Consider the following 24,326-nt stretch of genomic DNA (forward strand, 5'->3'; position numbering starts at 1 on the left):
TTTTGTGAAAAATAGTCAACATCAGCTATTCTTCAGGTCCTCCTTAAATTTGACTTACTTTCTGAGCATTATTTGACACATAGCATGTTTCCTGTACTTAGCTTCAGATTGATGCTGGATTCGGGGAGTTTCCTGGCAGAAGTGTGCCAGACTTCCCAACTCAGAACTGCTCTATCTCAGCCACATGATATCTGGGGGGTTCAGAAAAGTTGTGGTAGAAAGACCCTGGAGGGCTCTAAGCTACTGCCCAGTTAATCCTGAGAAAGTCCACACCATCGGAATCACTCTGGAATTACTTATATTTGCAAATTCTCCCCCAGGTTAATGTGTTTTCAAAGGAAGGCTAACCCTTGAGTCTCCTGTCCTTGAGCCTGGACAGGAGACGGCAGAGCAGTTTTTCTCATGTCTGGAGAAAGATGAGCTGTGCTCACAAGTGTAGAAACCTGCTCACTGTCCTTGTGTCCATGTCCATATTCACAAACCTCTTTCCTTGTTTTTCCCTTCAATAATTTTTGGGGGTTTTTTTCTATAATTTATATTCTGCTTAAAATGTCGCTCTCTCTCTTTGCTATAACAAATTCCTTCTCACTTTCCTCCTGCCTTACAGAAATATTATATCCACACACCTTCCTCTGCTCGTCAGTGTAGCATGATAGCCTATTCTGATGTTTAAATTTGTACCAACCCACTAATTTTTAAGCTATGAGATTAAACTCCTGAATTATAAGAAACCTCAAACTATGAATTATGAGCAGTGCCCCCATGTTCTTTTCTGACTTAAAAACTATAAATTACAAAAAAAATTTAAATTGTAACAGTTACTTAAAAAGTACTAAGATTGCACGTTTTGACAATTGTATGAAGTAGCAAATAAAATAAGAGGAAATTCGCGTCACAAACGTACTGCACTGGCACTGAGCTTCCTCCTGACAGACACTGTGTGCTCTTTCCTGCTCTGTGTGTACATTTTAGCTTTACGTCCCAACCATGTCTAGCTCTTGCCATGTCCTAAGTCCCATGCTACATTCTGGCAATAAAGGATAGCAAGTTAACAGGCCTGTGCTCTAAGAAGCTCCCAGAAATAGCAAGAAAGCATGCAGCAGTTTGAACACTATAATCAGAAAACCATTTTACATCTGGAGGACCAGAGGCCACACCCAAGACAGAGTAGCAGTTAGCAAGTGGACATTAAGTGGTCTAGATCCCTCTGCGGTCTCCACCTCACAGTCAGACAGTTTCGGTTCTTAACAAACCTTAACCTGAAAGAGGAAAGTTTTCTTGTCTTCAGCTCCAGAGTACTTTTTGAGTTGAGCACTAAAATATATCGGACTGTTGTGTGCTGAATTTTAAAAAGAGAACAACAATAAAACAAAAAAAAAAAAAACAAAACATGGAAAAGCATTGGTTAAGATCCTCTTAAGCCCCTTAATGCATCAAAGGAGACAAACTCATCAGTGGAGATGGAGAACAAGTGGTTAAGGATACAATAGTAAATGTGTGTAATAAAGTCAGTGCATTGGGTGGTAACGCTAAAGGTGTGTGATGGGAGGGCGTCATGTAGGGCCATGACGCAGGCCAGCTGTACTTAGGAGGAGGAACAGACCACGAACTTACTCCTCCAGCCCTGCTGGAGGGATGGCTTGGCCGCTGCTTATGCACCAAGATTTCCCACCTTCTGGGAGCAGGAAGAGACCCAGATGACCCCTGGGCTCACCTATATTGCAGTCCAAATAATTCTATAAACTGTCACATTTTTAATGCTTATGTGAAATAATCTGTAACCAATAGAAAACAAGTGGAGATGTTTTGAAACATTAGAGCGATTCAACTTTTTAAATTGATGTCCTGTGCATTACTGAAAATTAATTTACAGGAAAAAAAAGTTTCAATGCCAATATCATTTTTAGGCTTTATTTTTTAGTTGTATGCACTTGGAACCATGAGATAAGTGCATTTGAGTGAGTGTGGGGTGTGGGGTCCAGCAGAGGCCACTGGTATCAGATCCCCTGGACCTGAAGTTACAGGTGGCTATGAGCCCAGCACAGGTGCTGAAAACCAAATTCAGTTCCTCTGGAAGAGTAATACACACTCTTGCCTGCTGACCCATCTTTCTATTCCCTCTGATACTGTCATTTAAGAAATGTTTGGGTTTTTTCATTAATTTACTTATTTATTCAGTTTCTATCCCAATATTAGCCTCCTCCATCCCGGCACACAGATTTTCCCCCAGTTCCCTGCTATCCTTCTCTAGAAAAGGAGAAGCCACCCTGTATCACAACCAACACTGCACATCAAATCACTGCAGGACTAGATGCGACCTCTTCTTTTGAAGGAGATCTCCAGGAGATCAAACATACTTTTCTGCCTCCTCAGGCACTTAGATTCACATGCTCAAACCCATACAGAAAAATGTACATAAACCAAAAACGAAATCTACAATAGTCTCCATTTGAGATACAGACAAACTAGTTTTTATTTATTTTATTTTTAAGGTTATAATGCATCATGTCTCCTCTCCTTGTCTTCTTTAAAATCTTTTCCTGCTCTCTTTCAAAGTCATGGCCTCTTATATATGTATTTTAATACACACATATATTTCTAAGTGTAACTTGCTCAGTCTCTATAATGTTACCTGTATATATGTTTTCAGGACTGACCAGTATTGTATAGTCAATCTGTGTCCTCTTCCCTGGTGAAGACTGTTTCTCCCACTCTCAGGGTTCTTTAGTTGCATGTAGTGTAACGTTGAACATTGTGGGCATTTCCCTGTCCACTTGAACATGTCCTACTGCTGCTGTCCTTATTTGGCTCATGTCTAAGCAGTCATGTTGGTGACACTGTATACGAGAAGCTTCTGCCATCTCTAGGAGTCACAGTCTCATAGCAAACTTCTTGACCCTCTATAATCTATAATCTTCTATAATCTGTCTGTCCCTCTTCTCAAATGCTCCCTGGGGTTCTCAGGTTAGATCTTCCTAGAATCATCCAAGTCCTTTGTCCTAAGTGTGTGGTGTTTCAAGGATACGAGCTTGCCTTCAACCTAAGGTAGGCAACCAGGACTACATCAATAGTCTATAATACACTCCCTTGACCAAATATGAAAGGAGGTATCTCACTCATGGTACTGGGGTTTTTCTTAGTCTATGGTTCCTATGAGGAGCATTGTCAGGTCAAGTAGCATGCATTTCATATATAATATAGGACATATCATACATATATATATGTATATGTATATATATATATATATATATATGTATATATATATATATATATACATATATATATATATATACATGTGTGTGTGTGTGTCCACACATATGCTTTTGTATTGTGTATTACCTGGGTAAATATATGATTCCTTGAGACATGAGCAAATAACCTCAATGTTATGTGTCCCTCCACAACTAAGAACAATGTAGAGAACAATGGATAGGACAGAGCCCAGCCCCGTGGATATGTCTACACAGCTCCTGCATGTAGGGCTCGGGTAACATCATAGCATCGAGAGCTGAAACACTGTAAACTTGAGAGTACCCAGAAGTTTACGGTAACAGTCTCTCCTAAAAATCTCAGAATAAGCAATCGAGAACAACAGCAGTAACAGCGTGCTAAGATGGAAGAGAGAAAAGTCCCAAAGGGTTCCACCCCTAGACAAAGTGCTACAGGCAACTAGACTAGTGGGAGTGGAAGAATTAACTCCCCTAGGGATGAGCCCCTTCTTGGTCATCAATACAAATTGGTCAGGCCAGAAACCAATATAGATGCAATAACAAATACACTGGCAGCAGATTTTATTAATGTCTTTGTGCACATGTGTACACACACACACACACACACACACACACGTTTTATCAGTAAAAAGAAAGATAGCTTAAAATAAATATTAATCTAGACATAAACCTGTAATAGTTTCATATTTCAACTTGCAGATTTGATTATTAAAACCTCATTTATTTAGAGAGAGAAATTCCTTAACACTTAGTCTTGCCCCGTACACGAGCTCTGTGAGAAATCATAAAATGAAATATACACACTACACTTCTGTTCAGAATTCACATTCCCAATTCTGTATTTAAAGGAGCATCTTTGGGTGGTGGGTCCCAGATGACGATACGTCCTGGGCCAGTATGAGGAGCCCCTGCACACACTGGCCATTGCCTTCCCACTGCCCCCCAGTATTGATATGTTTTCTGTCAGAGCCCACTGAGTTTGTCCCACAAGTGCTTTGTCTTCCTTGGCTCTAAAGTCAAGCCCAGAGGATTTAAAACCTGAAGAAAATAAGCTGCCTTTCCTAAGTGGATGGATTTTTCTTCCTTGCTTTTGTGTGTGTGTGTGTGTGTGTGTGTGTGTGTGTGTGTGTGTGTGTGTGTGTGTGTGTGAATACAGCATCCATGCAGCTAACAGTAATAATTTCTGCATATGTTCTTGACACAGGAACCCTCCGAAGACAGAAAGTACCCGTTATGCAAGGAAGCATGACTATTTGGATTTTAACAAAGGTTAATGGGAGTAATTTGGGGGTTTTCACAAAAGGGTTTTAAATTTCATCTGTATAGTTAGGAACAGATAAAAGTAAGAAGACAATGAAAACATACGTTATTCAGGACTGAAACTACAGGCACAGAGAGAAACTGGCTGGTTTGATGCTTTTAATATGAGATAGTAATTCTTTGGGGGGAAGTGTTGAATTTTAATTAAATAGCCCTAAAGATGAGATATATAATCTCATAGTATTGAAAAGGACCAATAATTTAGTTACCCCTTTTGTACTGAGAAGAGGTTTAAAAAAAAAACTGACTTAAAAAAATACATAGCTATAAAGGAAAAGTTGGTTTAAATCATTACATAGCAAAGAGATCACCTCGTTGATAACATAATTCGTAGGAGAAGACAGAGACTCCATGTGGCATTCTTCTTCATTTATATTCCTTTCGGTAATGAAATAGAATCTGTTACCCTACATCGATTTCATTAGAATTTTTGAAGCACCTGTCATCCACCGTCGTGAGTTTATACATATTTCAGCCTCTCCTGGTGAACAAATGCAGTAACGCAGGTCCATATGTCCACATGTCTGGGAGCAGAGATTCCAAATGATGCTTGGATTACCTGCCTGGACTTCCCGCATCTATTGTGTGGAGTGTGACACCTTCTGTCAATCTAATTACTTCTCTAAGAGCGCCTGTTCCCTGCTCAGCGTGTGACAATTGCTACTATGCGAATATACCCCCAAAAGCTTCTGCAGTCAGCTGATCCAGCCCAAAGGTGTCACTCTTCTGTGGCATGCTGCCTTCAGCATACAGTCTCACTGGAGATTTGCAGAGTTCTCTTGGGGCAAAGTCTCTTTGGGTATGTTGGGAGAGAAATTGATGGTTTTAGGAGATACCTTGCCTTGTCTTTGCACACAGGAAAAGATTGTTTCAAAATATCCTCATCTGAGGGACAGCATACATACGGCCCATCTATAGGATGGCTGTCTGAATATCCACATTGCCTGACCAAGAGATACCAGAGATGAAAATATCAGAAGCATTTTCAAGGCCAAGAGCAGAGAATATGATGTTGCTAGAAAAGTCCTAAAGGAATATGCTTCGAATCCATTTAGTAAGTCCCTTAGTTCATATTGACTATTCATTACTGTGAATAGACAGACTTGGCTGGAGCGAACAGTAGTTCCTTTGTCATCATTAAACAGCTGTAGATTTTAATATAAGAGAGATAAAACTGTTCCTCTGGTTCGGCATTCATACGATGGCATTTGAGTCGGTACCACCACCTCCATTTTCCAAGCTTTGCAATTCCACCATAATCATTTGTTCTTGGCAGAAATGTGTTATGCAAGCACTCAGCTGAGGATAATATTTTTGAACAAATTTTTCCAGTGTTCTGGATATGTGATTATGGGAATTTAGAACTTAGTATTAATTCCCTTCCAGATTTTGTGTTTCTGGGTCTCAAAAAAAAAAAAACCCTCTTTTTTAAATAACACAATTTAGCCTAAATTTTTGCTTCCATACCAGTCATATTTGTTACAAGATAATGTCACCCGACACAAGAAGAATTCATTGGGACAGGATCAGCGGCTGCTTTTCCTCATTACAATGTCATACCGGCAGCTTTGCTTGCATTCAATAATTCACACCCTGCCTCAGGTGCAGAGTGACTAGTGTTTTTGTTGTTGTTGTTGTTGTTTTTGTTTTTACATTTACGGTTTCTTACCCTATGAACTAAGTGTCATGTTGACTGCAGACTTTTCCACTCTTCACTAAAATTTAATGTCAAAGGATGTGAATATAGCTTGGTTGGTAGAGGGCTTGCCTCCCTAGCACAAAGCCCTGAGTTTGATGCACAGCATAGTACCAACCAAAAGTCATAATGCATGCCTGAAACCCTAGCATTTGGAGAAATCCAAGACCATTACTACTATAGGTCAAATTCAATGTCAGCCTTGAGCACATGAAACCCTGTCTCAAAAAAAAAATATTTCCAGGAAGTATAGATATTTTATTGATACTTTCATTCTTAGAACTTTCTCCAAACTTAATTCCTTATCATCATTTCAATTTCATTTATACTACTGGTGTGTGGACTGCTGAGGTGAACATGGATGGAAGAGATGAAGTCTCTGTTCCTTGTTTCTTAAAATCAAAAGATTTCAAGAGGTGATTGATAGCCACAGCTTGTTCCCAAGCAATGGCCAAAGCATCAGCCATGAAACTGGGCAGTATGGTTTGAGGTTGGTCATGAGGTTTTCTTAACCTCTTAGTGAAACACTTGTGAGAGAGAATGAGTTAACATGGGTGGAGGTATTTCGGTGAAATATAAGCAGCGTTTTCATTTTTATAAGCCACAGTATCTACCACAAAAAGCTTTGTGAGAATATTTATCACACATGTATGAGCCAGATGGATTGTAATGACAGTTGATCAACCTCTTACAACCCTTGCGTACTGTTGTCAGAAATCTGCATATCAAAACAACGATGCTTTTTACAATAAAATTGTTGGGTAAAATACACACTGAAAAAAAAATCCACTGTCTATTAAGACTCTGAATTAACATCATATGAGGTTTTTAAGTTAAAGGTTTTCATAAGACTGTCTTAATGTGCCTGATAGAAATATAAATACGCTGCTTCTGAAGTCTACTAAATATTTTCTTTATCTTACCTACTTTCTCTATGAACATGAATTCTTTTTTAAACTGTGTATGTAAGGTAGTATATGTGTTCTATATGCTTTGTATGTGTGTGTGTGTATATGTGTGTGTGTGTGTGTGTGTGTGTGTGTGTGTGTGTGTGTTTGAGCATGTAAAGGCCACAGGTTGATGTAGGATATCCTTGCTAGTTTATTCTCCACCTTTGGTTTTTGAGATAGAGTTCCTCACTGAGGTTTAAGCTAACTTGCTCAGATAAACTAGATAGCAAATTAACTCCAGGGATCTACATGTCTCTACTGCCCTCTGTCCAAAGGCTAGGAGTTGTAGGCACACATACTGAACCCAACTTCTTATATTAGTCTGGAATAGAGGAACTAAATCCTCATGCCTATGTGGCAGTGAGACATTTCACCAACCCTGTGAGTGAATATTTGATTTTATAGATTAGATATAGGTTTGTTGACTGTAATGCAAGACATTCAGTTGCCTTAAAAGCTCAAGAATCTATAGAAGCCAAAGCAAAAACATACGATTATACCCCAAGTAGAATGCTCTTGCGGTTAGTAACTAGGATTGGCATCCTAGGGTTTTGTGGTGTCCATTCTAGTGTTAATGTGGGAAATCTCAATGAGTACTTGTTCCAGACCAAAATACATGGCTGTAAATTCATGATAGGGGGACAGGTGGCCCCACCAATTAAAATTTCCTCAAGATTATAAATGTATATTTCATCGTCTTGTGTCAAAATATTCATTTTAATATTCAAACATCTTATCACATAAGAAGCTGTAACCATATGTTTGTTATATTATAGCACTATAACATTAATAAATATTTACAGAACCACCCTACATTCTAGATGTTGAGAAATGATAGCTCCCACTTTGGTTTTAAGTGCAAGCCTTCAATGCCTCTGAAAGTAATTTTCAGCAGCATTATATTTGCTGTACAGTGATTAAAAATCAATGGATTTGAATTTTTAAGCTGGAAACTCCTTTGAAAGATGGCATCATTTTATTGTCCCAAAATGCATAAATCAAGGATGCAGTGTTATCTCAGCTTTCAGACCCTTGGCTGGGTGTTTCAGCCTTCGCATTATTTGTGTGTGAGTTCTCTATCCAGCATGGGTCAGTTCTGAGGACTTTTCATTAGTGAGAGACAGATAGCTAGCTGTACATCTCTTTGTAACCACTCCTCATTGTACCCAAGAAAAATAAGAAATAGGGTGTGAGTTTCTGAATTATTAACATGTCAAGTTGTGTGATTGATCAGAGGTTTTATAATCCCCAAATCCATGTTATTTCTGTTCATTGGATTGTACACAGTTTAGTTTAAAAACATACTTTTAAAAAAAAAAAAAGAATAAAATTTGGGGCTCCTGACTCATAGTTTTCCAAACTGTTACACTGTTTTATTGGTATTTATCCCCTAGTGACAGCTGAAACTCGAGGAGACCTACATCAGGAGACAGGAGGCTGGTGAGAAGCCGCTGACTTCACTTTTATGTGTCAGGAGAGTCTCAGGCTGATCCGTACTCTGCTGAAACCAGGAGTGTGCGCTGTTTGATAACTCCTGACTTGGTTGTCTATATCCAGCTCAGGATAATGAAGCCCTAAGCTCAGCCATCCCAGTACTGCCTCCCACTCTTGTTTAGGAAGATAATTTCTCAATGTTGGAAATTTCAATACAGAATCTTATCGACCCACAAAACTCAAACAAGCAAAAATAATTCTCCTAAATGAGTTTCTCCCTCACAAGTGCTTGGTGATTAGCTGCCTTCTTTAATGCCCTTATTGCACTCAAGGACCAGGGGCAAGACAGGACAGCAACTCTAACCACTTTGTTAAATCCAGAGATAACGTTTGTGACATTTCTGCTTGTTTTTGTCATAGATTCCGAAATGATTTTGCCACATCCTGACTGCTTGTATTTCTGTGGGGAAAGAGTATTGTATCGAATTACACATTGCATCTTGTAATTGCTTTCTATCATATATTTCTGAGTTCTGTATCAAGATATTTTTACATTTCTTTGTTCCTTGACTGAATTTAGCTGCAAACAAAATAGTTCCTTGTTCTTTTTGTTAAACTGGTGATGAGCACTGTGTTGAAATGGCTCGTTCTTTCCCTGTGATTTCTTTCCCCAAATGTACTCTAACATATATAATAGTCTGAAATGCTGGACAGCTTGAATTTCTGTAACATCGCTAAATGTCTTGTACAGTCTTTGTCTGGGTTTGAACTTTGCACATTATGTATTTCAGACCTTGAGAAAGAAGGGCCTTAATGGCTGTGACAGCCCAGACCCCGATGCAGACGATTCAGTAGGTCACAGCCCTGAGTCTGAGGACAAATACAGGAAGATTAACGAAGATATTGATCTAATGATCAGCAGGCAGAGATTGTGTGTAAGTACTCGGAACACCCTTCATTGTTTTTTACTCTTGATGTCTCTCTGAACCTGGCAGGCATTGAACAAGAAAGAAAACAAAGGCTCTGGAAGCCCCGATCCTGACCCCTCTTATGCACTCACCCCACGCACCGAAGAAAAATACAAAAAAATTAATGAAGAATTTGATAATATGATCAAGAGTCATAAAATTCCTGTAAGTACCAAAGGTAGATGGCTGGTCTGCTGATAACTTCTGCAGTAACATCCCTTAACCCTCTCGATGGTGGCTTGCTTTAAGAAGCATTGCAAAGTCAGAAGGATAAAGTAGCCATCTCATCCCACAGACAGTGCATTTAGAAAGCAACCCCAGTGGGATGCTGACAGTGCATCAGCTCCAAGGAGTTGTCATAGAGAAGTTCACTCAGAGGTAGGAGAGTTCACAGGAGGAAGAGAAACATCCATGCGCCATGCCCTGAATTTACACAACCTACTTACCAAGTGGAGGGCTCATGCAGGTCATCACCGTACACCAAACCGACATGAGAAACACTTTCTGCATACATGTTGTATGCAGAGACAAGATACACTAGTGGAACTGTTGTTCCGTCATGGACACTGACAGACGTCACCTAAGTAACGGCTAGTTTCTGAGTGATACATCAGTCCGTCCCACACACAGGAAATCCCACTCCAGCACTGGAGGGCTAACACTAACTCGCTGCAGGAAAACAGACTGCATGAAACCTAACGGTAAGACCTCAACGTTTGTGTGATTTCAAAGCTCTTATCAGGGGACCATGGGCTTTGCCTACACCAACATGCTTTAACATGTGGCTCAATTTTCTCTTAACCAATTAAGAAATTCTCTAACCATCGATCGTCTGTGCCTTGCCAGGTAGTTAAGAAAAAATAACTACGCATGCATTATTGGTTTGGGTCCAGATGTATAGGGAGAAGATGTCTACCTTATTGTTACATTCAGTCAACAATCAAAATGTTAATTCTAAAGCATAAAGATTACACTCAAGGCTCATGTGCTATTAATAATATTAGTACCTGAATTCTAATGTGCGCAGAGGCATCTCAGTATGTAATTAATTCCTCTTCAGAAAAAGTACATTTCTGGTAAGTTAGCAAAGCCGCCCAATCCTGAGTACCATGAACAAATAGATCTGTCATAAAAAAAAAAAAATGGACTTTGTTGATGATACACGTAGACACTGAAGGCCAAAAGCTGTGAACCATATTCACGCTGCGCTCACCAAGTAAAGTAAGCGTCACCACAGTCAGCACACACTCAGCCTTTGCTGGTCAAAATGAACCCTTTAAAGTATACTTGCAAAATCCCGTCATGATTAGGAGCTCTGAACTTATGAATGCTTAGTTTTTCTTTTGCCAGATGGAGTATGGTCAGCAGGACAACTTCTTACAAAGTTTCATGCCTTAAATCCTTTTTTGAGATTAGAATTATATAATTACGTCATTTCTCCCTTTCTTTTCCTTCCTCAAAAGCCTCAGATGAACCCCTCCCAGTCTTAAAGGGCCATTGCCCTTTAATGTACCACACAACATGTTCACAGTGTCTCGTACACCGAAGAACTCGGTCTATGGTTACTAACTGTGTGCACAGTTCTGTGTGCCTCAGAATTTCTTTTACCCAGAAGCAAACAAACTGCTTCTTTGGTTCAACTTCCAGTTTTTATGGCCTGGGTTTTCTTGCTCCATACAGAAAAAGACTGAGCTGTGTGTGAGAAGGTTTAAAGGTAGGGATGTAAGGCAACACCTTCCGTGCCCACGGACCAAAGGAAACCTCTGTAAAACCCAGAAAGGGGAATACACCAGATGTATTGCTGATAACTGTCAGTGTGGGGGCTTCAATATGGAGAAAAGTTGAACCCCCAGTGTCGGAATACATGGATCATGGGTCCCTGGACCAGTTTCCTTGTGCTTTAGGGGGAAAGAAGATGAGCAGCTTAACTAGACCCCCTGAGATATTTTATTTTGTCACATGAAACATCCAAAAATCAATACATGGTTTGGTCAAAGGTACAAGGATGTGTGGCCAGAGCTGAAACACTCGTGAGCGTCTATGGACGGAACAACCTCTCGCTGTTCCGTGGAGCCTTCGTGTCTTCCTGCATATTTCCGTGTCCACAGTGAGAAGCCAGCTTTGCACATTGCTCTCTCTTGCTGGAAGTCCCTTTTGGCGAACGTTTCCACAGCTGCTAAAACATCCACAGCAACGCAAGAACGCTCTGCCCTTGGTGTGCAGAGAGTGTCTCCAACTCTTTCAAACACATTTTGAGACTGTTTTTCTCTTTCAAAGAGCCAGTGTGAAATGTTTCTCTTCTAAAATAGAAATTTTAATGCTGAAGTCACCTGTTGGAGTCATATTTATGCCCGTGTTCCTCAGTTACATGAAATAATTCAGAGGGGACTTGGAATCTTGTCGGCCAGCATTTCCTCCCACTGGCTCTGCCACTGTTCATGCTGAGCATCGTGGTGAGTGAAAACAGCCCCGGTGGAGGAGCCAGAGATTAGCAAAAAGACTGGGTGAGACGTACACAATTTGCTTGAGAAGAAATGAGGAGAGTGCAAATGGACAGAATCATCTGTATTTTCTTCAGAGCGGTGGACCATGAAGACAGTAGCATTGATGTACATAGAATCAGACGTAGAGTGAATTTAAAAAAAAAAAATCACTTGATTGATATGCGAAGGAGGAATGCTTGATAAAAAGGGAAAAGGTTGACTGCATAGGTCTGGAGGACCAGATAGTAAAGCTCAAGAGAGAGGAGGTGGGTGGAGACTGTCAGAGAATGTGAAGTAGCAGACTGGACTAGCACCCAGGCAGCCTAAGGTGGGAAGGAAGCCCTGTAAATTAGGTCGGGATGGCCACCCTATCAACCAGACATAATTGTGTAGGTACCAGATGCAGGGAAAGGGGAGAGCAAGTGCTCAGAAGAGCTCAGACGGAATGAAAGTCTGGACACTGAGGAGGTAAAGGAATGGTTAGATGTGATGTGTGCTGCAGCCACTAGGGAGACACGAACAGACCGAAATAATGCAGTTGGTAGCCACTTGTATTACGCATGTATAACATACTTTTTTCCCTCGACTAGGAGCTCTGCAGCTTGGAAATCATAGTAGGTCACTTACTGGCAAAACAATAAAGCAGAGGATTCGGTTCAGTTGTTCACGTGAACAAAAGAGGAACCATTAACTAAAGTTAATATTTTATCAGAAATGTACTATTTGATTTTATTGGACTTTTCTTCATGGGAAGTTTGAGCAAATCAAGGGTTCACATGTCCTCCTGACTTGGATGTCATACCTCAACAACCAGGATCACTGTTGAGAGACAACAGTTGACACCGTTTTCCATGGATAAGGAGATCAGGGTCAGGGGACTTTAACTAGCTTCCTGATTAAGTGACAAGGCATTACATGATTGGGGCTGCAGTTGAGATTTCTTGAGTTGCTAGACTATCATCTCAGTGTGGTCGATTTAAGCTTGCAATGTACCTTCAAGTCACCGTAGATAGTTTCAGATGTGAACAGTAACAGTGACACGAAGGACAGAGGACACAGAGACAAGTTCAAAACTCTTTGGGATGCTCTGGTATCAAAATATATCTGGCTCCCCCTGAGTCAGACACAAGTGAATTTTCCAACAATCCTCCTCAAGTTCTTATGGTCCAATGTGCTAGAAACTCATCCATTTTATGGGGCAATGCTTAGAAAGAGGAAGGAGTCCACTGACTTGCACTGAGCTGGTGGTTCATCCTAGAAACTCATCCATTCTTCAGGGCCATGCTTAGAAGGAGGAAGGAGTCCACTGACTTGCACTGAGCTGGTGGTTCATTCCTTGCATAATCATTACCATCTTCTACATCGTGATCTCCTAGGGGAGGATGGATATGGACCTCTAGTGAGGCACAGTCAACATTTTATTCAGTGTGAGGAGAGACTGAGCTCTGTGGCACGTCTTGGGGACCTAGTGAAAGTGGAGGGCACCCGAGTAGGAACAATGAATGCAGATTAAAACATTTTCAACCCGAAGGTGGTTTTAAAGTACAGGCTTTTAAATAGATAAGGGAGGAAGTTTTTAAAGTTGACCTTTCCCCATGGCCTCAGGTATAGTAGTTAACTGTTAGTCTTGTGGTCCAATGACAGTAGTTTACTATTACCTAATATGTGTAAACTATATGGCCACGGCCTGGAAGATTTGCTCCAAAGTAATCATCTGTATTGCACAGCGAACTAGGACCAAAACCCGGTTCAGCCACTAGGTTTGATGATGTTCAGCATTTTTCAATCTTACTATTTTGAAAAAGGAAAAATTGTACACATTGAAGGGATAAATTATATCAAATAAATAAATTACACCCCTAGCACCTGTTAAGCAGAAAATACAAAAAAACATAATCTTGCACTTTTATATTAATAAAGTATATGCCAAAAATTTTTCCTTTAAAGAAAAATATCCAAATATTATTAGAAGACTATATTTTGAGTACTTTGAGGCATACTATTACCGACCAATATCAAAACTGTTTTTGATTTTAATAAAACAGAAAGAGATCTAAAGATGGGTGTAAGAATGACCAAGATAGTAAAACAGCCAAGGTGGATATCTTCCAGATGCCAGATTTTAAACATAGGTTTGGATGTAGTGCTGGGATAAATCATGGTATTTGGTCAAGAGTGAGAAAAGTGGGCAGGCAGGCAGACATAAGTAGTGGAGGTTGGTAAAGGCCCAATAGCGGAGGAAGTGGGGTTTTCCTTTAGGTGAAAGGGGTGCAGTTGTGGGGACTTCAGAGACGAGTGTTGTCATCTAATGTGTGACTTTAAAAGGTGAAGATCCTGAGTGGTGTCTGTTGAAAGTAAAATGCAGGGAGGCCAAGACCAGAGTGGGTTGATCTATAGAGAGCACTGTTTCTGCAGGGAGGACCACAATGGTGCCAGGAATGAAGGTGTTCACGCACCCACCCAGAATTTCAAATTGCCCCCCATTCAAAATCTGCAGAGATAACATTATGCTCTAAGGCCATTATGGTCATAGCCAGAAGCAGGTGCCAAACTCACAGTGTAGCAGAAGAGAGCTCGTCAGAATGACTACACGTGTGGGTTTAAAGGAAACCTGGTGGAGTAGTGGCGTATGCTGGGCTTGGAGCCTAGGAGTTGCTGTTATCTGCAGGCCTAAGGACACAAGAGAAGCAAGAGATCACTAGAGGAAGGAAAGCCCTGCTTCAGCAAGAGAGAGCCACTCAAACAGTGCCAGTCTGTAGGTGACCGCAGCCCCTGCACACCTCCGGCAAGAAAGATGCTGCTGCAAAAATGGGCCCTTGGCCTCTCTGGTCCACTTGTGTTGCTGATGCTGCTGCTGCCTGCGCAGAGGCCAGCAGGCCTGGTCGAGATGTCTGGAGCTCAGGGCGGGAAGAAAGGTTTGATGGTGGAGGCTGTGACGGGGAGGCTGCTGAGCCCTATCGCTGTACTGACCCCATAGTTGGCCTCTATTCTCACGTGGCATGTCTGTGACAGGCCATGTTGGACAGTCTACAGACATTTGCAGCATGTGCAGCATGCATCAGTACTTTTTCTTGTTTAATGTGTGGGCACATTTCCACACTCTGATATATTACCATGCATTAAATTCCATGGTCATATGGTATATCAAAAATCAATTTCTGTGATCTTCTATACACAATCCACAAATGACCTAAAGGACAGACATGCTATCATATGACATGAATATTTTTATTTCCCATTAAAAACAATGAAAACTTGAAGTCATTTGAAAGACCGTTGTAAAACATTTGCTTTTTTTTTTTTTTCTTTAACCAGTATTAGAATTTCTGTAACATGGGAGAAAATAAAAACGTGAAATGAAGACGGTGAGGGCATAGACATTAACAGAGAGCATAGAATATATATATCACAGTTAACAACATAAACACAGAGTTACTGCAGACACATGTATGATCCAGGCCAGCCAATTGACCAGTCACAGAAAGCTTCAGTAAACCCTAAAGAAAACAACTTGTAACAATGAAACAATGAGTGGTAAGAACAAACCACACACAAGCCACAAATAAACAGGCGTTCAAACTTGGACAACTTCTCACCGGAAACCTCGGCGGGCTTATCTGAGTTTTTTCTTCGTACACACACACACACACACAATTTTTCATCATAAAGGCTCCATGCCATGATGCCGTGAGTCCTCTGGCAATGTCTCTGAACAGTGTTTTCACTTGTAACGCTGACAAAAGGAGGAAGGAACACAAGAGTGTTTACAGCTATGATGAGTTACTGAAAGCAGCAACAGAAACATAGCTTTGCTTAAGTTGCCAAAATAATAGCAAAAATCAATAATTGGAACCTGGATCACTCTAATTAGACATCCGCAGGGCTTCAGCGCGTTACATGGTTGCCAACTCTCCCGTTTGAGATATAGATCTTGCCATGTGGCGGGGACAGGACCTACAGAGCAAAGTGGGAAGCAGGGCATGTTTTCTGAGATATCACCTTAAACTATGAGCTGCTAAGTAATACGTACTCCACTGAAGCCTGTACCTTAGAATGGCTGTTACCTCCAGTCTTGCTATTAAAAGACAGATTTTTAAAAATAATAATTAAACTATATGTGCTATTCACAGGCCTGACGATGATTTTATATCATTAAACTTCTGCATAAATATGCTTCAATAAGCAATAAAACCAAAGGATCGGCTTTGCGTTTTAATCCCCCTTTTCTCTGTGAGGTCGTCACAGTCACGCACCTTTGATCTTCCCGGCATTCCTGGCACCTGATCTGGATGTCACAAATGAACAATTGGGACTTCATAGAATGGAACCCAAAGACAATGGCGTCTAATGAAAAGGGGGCTTTGTTTCACAGAAAAAGTGGGACGTTTCCTAACAGTTGCTGAGAAAGAGTCCCAAGCACAGGGAAGAAATCAGTGTATCATCCCACATCTTGAGACCCCCTTCCTGGGAATAATCTGCAAACTGCATGGTTTGGAATTTGGCAGTTCCCTTGGCAAAGTGAACGTGGTCTGTACAAGAATCCTTCTGTCTTGCTGACGTGCCTTTCTCTGTGTTTCTGTCCCACAGGCTGTCCCACCCCCCAACTTTGAGATGCCAGTTACCATCCCAGTGTCCAGCCATAACAGCCTGGTCTACAGCAACCCTGTCAGCTCACTGGGAAACCCCAATCTTCTACCACTGGCCCACCCTTCTCTGCAGAGGAATAGTATGTCTCCTGGTGTAACACATAGACCTCCCAGTGCAGGTAACACAGGTGGGTCCGTCAGAGGACATGATGCTCACAGGGCATGGGAAGGAACCACTGCTAGGGAAAGTTCTCTTACTTAGAAAGCGCACTTTGTTTCCTCTTTTCTTTTGTTGCTCAGGATCCACCCCTTACTAAATACTCTCTGCGACACAGCCGAAGTTCTCCGCATTATCTTTCTACGTGTCTCATAACCTCCACTTTGTCTTTTCTGTCAATGTTCTTCTCCCATTGCTGTTTAAGCACATACCTTCTTGAACGGTGTGTCAAATATCTAGTCTACACACTCTTGTTGTGGTCTCTTCTTTGTTAAAGATTTATTTATTATATATAAGTACACTGTAGGTGTCATCAGACACACCGGAAGGCGACAGATCCCATCGCAGATGGTTGTGAGCCACCATGTGGTTGCTGGAATTTGAACTCAGGACCTCTGGAAAAGCAGTCAGTGCTCTTAACCACTGATCCATTTCCCCAGCCCATTGTGATCTCTTCTGAATAAAGAATCTTTTTCTCTCTTCTTCCTACTAAGCTGTCACTGTGTAGCTGTCCTATGTGTTCTCTAGCGGCATTTGTCCTTGTATGAAATTGGGCCAATGTGTGTTTATTTTTATTTATTTATTTATTTATTTATTTATTTATTTATTTATTTATAGACAACTTATCTCAGTAAGAATATACCATAGAAAAGACTTGTGTTACCGGTACACTAGCATGTATGAAGTGTATTCGTTGTATGAAATAAACACAGCTCAGTAAGAAGTGCAGCTAGTGGCACACTACACTCACATGCACTGGCCACAGATTTTTCTCAACATTATAAAATATCCTTGCTGTTGTTCCATTCGCAGTGACCTAGAGACAAGAAATTATTGCTAGGAGAAAAAAAAAAGGACAGATGCTCTTAGTGTGTGAACCCAGCTAAATATGTTATAATGTGCTGTATTGAATACAGGTCTTTTCTCCACTGGCTTGAAGGACCTTAAGAGGAAGAATGTCCGTTTGATTGGCCAAGCTCACAGTGGGAGCTAATTCATTGTACTGAGTATAACTAAGCCATTCCTTCGTAGCTCCAGAAGCAGCGTGGAGAAGAATTGCATTTCTAAATCTCTTACAGCAGCCTTTTGTGTGTTTACATTCTGGTAGCATCCACGGGGTGCTACTAGTTGCTTAGGCACACTCAACTGTATAAGAGCAGCTTCATTGACAGGAAGACGTTTTCCTCGAGGAGATTTTATAAATCCTCAACCAGGGGAATATGTACAAAAGACTTACCTGTGTCACTTTCTCTCTTATAATATGATTGAATTTATGTATATATAAATGTATATATATTAATAGTTATAGATTCATTTCAGTTCATATTTAGGCTTTTAAACATCCTGTTTGATAACTTGTGCTCATTTTATTTTTTTAATTTAATATTTTTGTCTTCAAAACTGTATTTTCTGAGAAATAGGAATTATTTCCTTAAAATTTAACAAACATTTTCTGATTTCAATAGCTAGAAACAATCGAAAGCGAGGTAGTATCACTAGCAAACAACTAAGAAATTGCAGTTAGATGACATTCTCGACTACTTTTTCTAGAACTTCTTCTTTATAACTTTATAAATAATTTTATCTTCAGTCTTACTGAAAGTTCACAACACCTATAAAGAAACATAGTCACTACCATATTTATCCATGTGCTTATCCATTCATCACTGGGCCTTACAAGTGCCAAGGTCCCTGAGTGGTAATCAGAGGACAATGAGAAAGAGGCAGCTCTTCCACCGTTATGACCAGGATGGAACTCAGTCTGTCTGTCTTGGTGGTTATGGCCACAACTTGCCGAGATATATTGCCAGTGCAAGTTTTTGTGTTGTTCTTAAATTAGCAATTAATTAGTGTATTGTAAATCTGGGGCATTGAAGACTTGTTCCTTCTGTTATTAAGTGAAATCCAGCTAGATGTATTAACCAATTATGAGAAAATAAAATTTCTAGCTGACTATATTGTAAAAAAAAATGGTGTTAGCAAATATATCTAGAAAAAAACAGACATCAGATATGTGGCTAACAGGGTATATGGTAGAAATAAAATGGGATTTTTTTTCTTTGAAGTATCTCTTGGGGAAAGATCTTAGAAATAATAAAAATGAGAAGACTATTATGAGACTGTATTTTTCTAATGTAGTCTTCCCTGGGGGTGGAGAAAAACTCTGCGAAATGTCAGTAAGTGAATGTATTTTTAACATTTGAACACAGCATGTCACAATAAAACAAATGTCATCCCTGAGACGTAAGGTAGCAGTTTTGCCTTTGTGCTTCCCAAGAGGACAAATGCTGAGTGCTAAAAACTTGGCTCTGTTCTGCTGGCCCCCTAGCCTTTCTCCTTTTGATCTGCCTCTCTTCTCCGTAGGTGGTCTGATGGGTGGAGACCTCACATCAGGTGCAGGCACCAGTGCAGGTAAGTGGAGACCTCGCACTGCGGCATTGTTACGGGCCAGTCTGGTGGATTATTGCCAAGAAATTCTACAGTTCTTTCTGAAAGGGGAGTAGTTAGACAGTAATTTACAAAAGGACTCGTTACTAACTAGTCTTCTTTAATGAAGCTCCAACGGAGGCAAAGCCAGCATCAATCGGAAGTGTTATGTCCAGTCTGTTAATGAAGAGAATTTACTTGTGTTACTTATGCAGTCAAAGAATATATGAGGCATGTGGGTTCTGATCAGAGTGCCTCAATCCCTGATACCCCTGTTAGACAAGAGTACCTTGTGGAGGCCAAAGATCTCACGCTCTGTTAATCAGTCCCTAATTGAACCAATTATGTCCACCCAACGGACTGACGTTCCATATATTTCTGAAGAAAACTTCATAACAAAATAACAGAAGGATTGCAATCATTCAACAAACTTGGTAATAAAATCGCATTTGGCATTAACCTGAGGCCTGACAGAATAGCAGTAGACTATGCTACCAGAAAACGCTTCAAATACACTTCAGCTCTTCGGAATATCTCCAACCGTGACCAGTTGTCTCATTGCTGTGTGTCTTCAGATTTGCAACAAGATTTATAATATTGGCATAATTGAGATGTTGATTTCCTTTTCGGTGCAAAGACATAATGAGGCACAAGACCTTTAAGTGCCAGCTCTAGTTTACTATGAGGCATAGAAGTAACCATGACAATTCCACAGCTGGAACATGCTATAAATTTAAAATAGGAGGAGGCAGGCATGAATGTCACGGGGTTATGTTTGAAGTGTCAAAAAAATCAACTTTATTGAAATATGCATGGACAGCCTAATTAAAACATTTTGCTCGGGTCAGATATAATAGCCTGCTAATTATAAGAAAGAAGATGAGGAAAATTGGCATACAAAAACATTTTTATACATACATCTGCTGGAGGTGGTATCTCTTCTGGGTATTTGGTTTTTACTACTTCAGTGGTTGATGCACAAGTACTACCAGAATTACTCAGAAAGAAGATAGAAAGGACGAATAGCAGTCGTTTCATGTTTTAAGTGCTTTATAGAAAATCAGGTACAGCCAAACTAGTCAATAGCATTTTTCTAGACAATGGATTTGTCATATTCAATTTCTTTTCTCCGCAGAAAATACTTGGCAAGTAGTAAGCCAAAAATCCAAGAACCAGAACAAGTCCAGTCAGGTGTTTTCTGGATTGATGTCCTAGCTACTCACTACTTACCATCAGTGATGGGGATAGTTGGGTAGTCACCAGTCACCTACTGATTGGGTAGAACCAACACATAACCCAAAAAGAGTAGTCTCCATGTGATGACTTTGTCTGGTGTTTCAGGAAGCCAGCTTGATTACTATTAAGGAAACAACCAGTAATGAAAGCAAAGGTTAATAAAAATGTTTTCAATTTTTTGTTTGGTAAATGTGGGTAAAAAAAATGGGTTGCTAAACTTGGATGCAAATGGTCTTTTGTTACTTTTAAATAGCAACAATACTTAAGAATCTGATGTTGAAAGTAAGTGTTTGGTTGGTCAGTTTTGCTCTTATTGTTAATTGCCTGACAGCTTACTAAATGAAATCATTCTCCAAGAATGAGGAAGATATTCAGCATACCAAATATAAAACTTTCCATATACAGAGTGCAAGATCATTAAAAAGATCTCAGAAGTCAAGCAAATTCAGAACCTATGCCCTAGGCCTGAGTCTCCTTATATTTAAAAATGGAATGACTCAGGCTAGAGTATGGCTCAGTGGGCAAATTGTTTGCTAAGCATTCTGGACCGTCTGAGCATAGAGGTGTCTGTAATTAGATCATGTTACTGTAAAGAAAAGGGAGGCAGACATAGGACAATGGGCAGAAACTCATGGGCCAGCTGGTCGGACACACACAGCAGCGAACAACAAATGAGGCCCCCGTGTCAGGCAACGACTGATGCTTAAGGTTGTTTCCCCGACATTGCGGCACTGACCTCATGACCAGGCCTACAGAAAACCATACATGCATTATGTACACACAGGTACAGAAACACAAGGAACCAAAAGGAAAATCCATGGCTGTATCCTGTTACTAAGTGTAAGTTTCTAGTATGTCATACTCACACAGGTGTAATTTCCATACTTTCTATGTCACTGTATAAAAGTACTTAACAATTTCTTTAAGACGGAGCAAGCAGCCCCTTCTGACCCTGGTTCCAAGGAACACCTGTTACAGATGCCATTTAGTCTTGAGCACAGTCATGTCCTGCTTGCTAGCCCACTCCTTTCCAGCCAGTGTCATATGTCAAGGCTGAATATATCTGTGCTGATGTCAGAGAATCACATGGCACCAAGGTGAAGCAAGGCCAGCCAGAGAGTCTGCACTCCCAGTGAAGAAAACCAAAGCAGAATTATCATATGATACCATCCAAATGTTTAACATTGTCACTTCTACTCAAGGTCTCTGACTTAAAAACTGTAAAGCCAAATGACAAGACTGTGACCAACGTATATACTTCTAACCCTCTGTTGTTTGTTTTTCAAAATCAAGTAAAAAAAAATTTTTTAAATATAGTTTCACAAGGGGAAGAAGGAACATTTATTGTGTGCTTTAAAAATCCCAATCGAGTAGATTAGCATTGCCTCTCTCAGCTCAACTTAATTGCATGGAGACATTTTCCCACCTAGTCTCTTCTGCAATTCTATTTCCAGGATACTTTCTAGAATGTTCTTTCCATTCCCATCCCAGTGTCCCAGTTCAGACTCACAGGACCGCTCCCAGACTGTCTCCAGAGTTCCCATCTCTCTGTTCCATGTCACATTCCTCACTAGTCTCCCTGTGTCTGATCAGACTTTCTTAACACCCCAAACTAGTTATATCTCAGGATTATCCATGATCCATTTATCTCTATCTGACCCCTCCCACTTGGCTTACGTCCTTTCCCGACACTGCCGTCCAAAGCACCCTGTACTCTGACTTTATTAATAACAAGCATTTAAATAATTCATGATGGACATCTTTTACAAAATGAAAGCTGTAACTCAGTCAGCCTCATAGCTGTTTTTTTAAAGTAGATGCTCCCCAGAGGATGGCCCAGTTGGGCATCAATGAGAAGAGAAGCCCTTGGACCTGCCAAGGCTTGATGACCCAGTGTAGGGAAATGCCAGGGCAGGAGGCAAAAGGGAAAAACAAATATATATATATATATATATATATATATATATATATATATATATATATATATATATATATATATATATATGAGAAAAAATTTTAAAAAGAATAAAGTAGATTCTCTCATTGTGCTAATTCTAGAAATGAGCCAACACATGGGGAAGCTAGTTAATGGTCTAACGTAGACAACAAGAAGTATGTCTCCAGAAAGAATTTTTCTAATGCCTCACTATGCTGTTCCTTCCAGGGCAGTATCACCCCAACACACCGTACATTCCTAACTCTTCCTCCTGTTCCTTGCTTTGAGCTTCTGAGCATCATGGATCAGGACCCAGTTCAGAGTCCCGCACCTCCCTTTGGTGCACTGTCCCACAGCCCGCACTGCGAACCCCCTTCTGTGCATTGACAGTAACTGTCTCTCTCTGCACCGTGATGACAGTCTCTACACACATCACTCCTGGACACACTGTCTGGGGCCGAGCAGACTTAGCCAGTGTCTCTGTACATAAAGCCTAGCTCACAGTCGATGCTCAACAGATATTTTTTTGCTGAGTAAAGTGCCAATCTGTGAGATATAAAGCTATATATAGTATTAATACTGAAAGTGAGACCACCGAAGAAACAAAACTTCTTGATCTGTTCCTTACCAAAAAAAAAAAAAAAAAAAAAAAAGTATTCATTTAATAGAAAGGGAATGTTGGTAAAATGGCTGAGCCCCGTTGGCTGATAGATAGAGCAAGGTTTTGCTTCATTCTCTGACACTTTCTCTGGGGGAAGGACAAATAGCCCCTATGTAACAGAGTAAAAACTCGGCTTGGTGTCACATACCATCCCAGATCACTGCCTAAAACAATGAACCCGTTATCATCACTTATATTGGAATAATTACCAAGAGGCAGGCAGGTTGTAGTGGAGCTAAGGAAATGGGCTTGTGATCTTTGTGCAAAGGATACATACAGCAAGTCATTACAGTACATTAGTAACAGTGACAGTTCGAGCGTTCCATCGACGGCTGCTTATCCACAACTTATCCCTTTCCTCTCAACAACCAAAGTGAGACATCACTGCTTTTAAAATTACATTTTGTCATGTCTCTGTGCATTAAAGCTCTCAATATGTTAATCTAAATGGTTACTAATGATTGTAAGATCAAGTTCCATTGAGGTTTGGTTGTTAAATTTACACTTAATGGAGGTAACATTAGCCACAGCAATAGCGTGTGCTGGATCATGTACTATCACAGGAATACCTTCTGCTCTTACTTTGTGAATATGCTTTACCTTTCCAGAGCAGAAGGCTCACATCCTTACTGACTTGAGATTTAATCTGGGCAAGAGAAGCTTCAGAAATCATTTTAAATTTAAAAAAAAAAAAAAAGTGGTAATCCACATAGCTATTTGACAATAAGACAAAGAAAATGTATGTATATTGGTTAATAATTTTAATTGGCACTCATTGTAAATTACATATCATTTTTTATAAAAAGAAACCAACAGCTGTTTCCTTATTTTGATTGTCAATTGTTTACTATTTTATGCATTTGGTTGTCAAGCATTGCCTCTTCTGGAATGCTTAATTTACATCAGCTAAGTAGGTGGAGATATGTAGGTGGCAATGTAAAGTCCTGGATACAGAGACATGAATAACAGGACCTGCTTTCCAGACTGGAGGCAGGCCTAGGAAGATCTTCACTTACAATACCTTAAGCTCAAAATGAAGTTAAGACACAATTATTGTTATAATCCACTTACAATGTTTCATGTTTGCATGATCACAAAACTTTATACTTCTTAAAATTCACGTCGCAGAGACACGGGTAGATCTCTGAGTATGAGGTCAGCCTGGTCTACACACAGAGGGAG

At 40.2% G+C, this 24,326-nt stretch overlaps 1 protein-coding gene across 10 annotated transcripts in view; it reads left to right on the plus strand.

Annotated features, from left to right (window-relative positions):
- Positions 1-24,326, plus strand: part of MEF2C (myocyte enhancer factor 2C) — a 160,626-nt gene that overhangs the window by 110,433 nt on the left and 25,867 nt on the right. For 6 of the 10 annotated variants that reach the window (XR_013975245.1, XM_080925307.1, XM_080925308.1 and 3 more), the window contains 3 exons: positions 9,422-9,565; positions 16,669-16,855; positions 19,249-19,296. Coding sequence is in view for 9 of the 10 variants with exons in the window: in XM_080925307.1 (XP_080781433.1) it covers positions 9,422-9,565; positions 16,669-16,855; positions 19,249-19,296 (379 nt within the window). In the remaining variant the exon portion in view is untranslated. Of the gene's footprint in view, positions 1-9,421; positions 9,566-9,625; positions 9,764-16,668; positions 16,856-19,248; positions 19,297-24,326 lie in introns of all 10 variants that reach the window. The other 4 variants (XM_080925310.1, XM_080925313.1, XM_080925306.1 and 1 more) reach the window with 3 other exon arrangements.

This window comes from Micromys minutus (assembly GCF_963924665.1).
Source record: "Micromys minutus genome assembly, chromosome: 11".
NCBI lineage: Eukaryota > Metazoa > Chordata > Mammalia > Rodentia > Muridae > Micromys > Micromys minutus.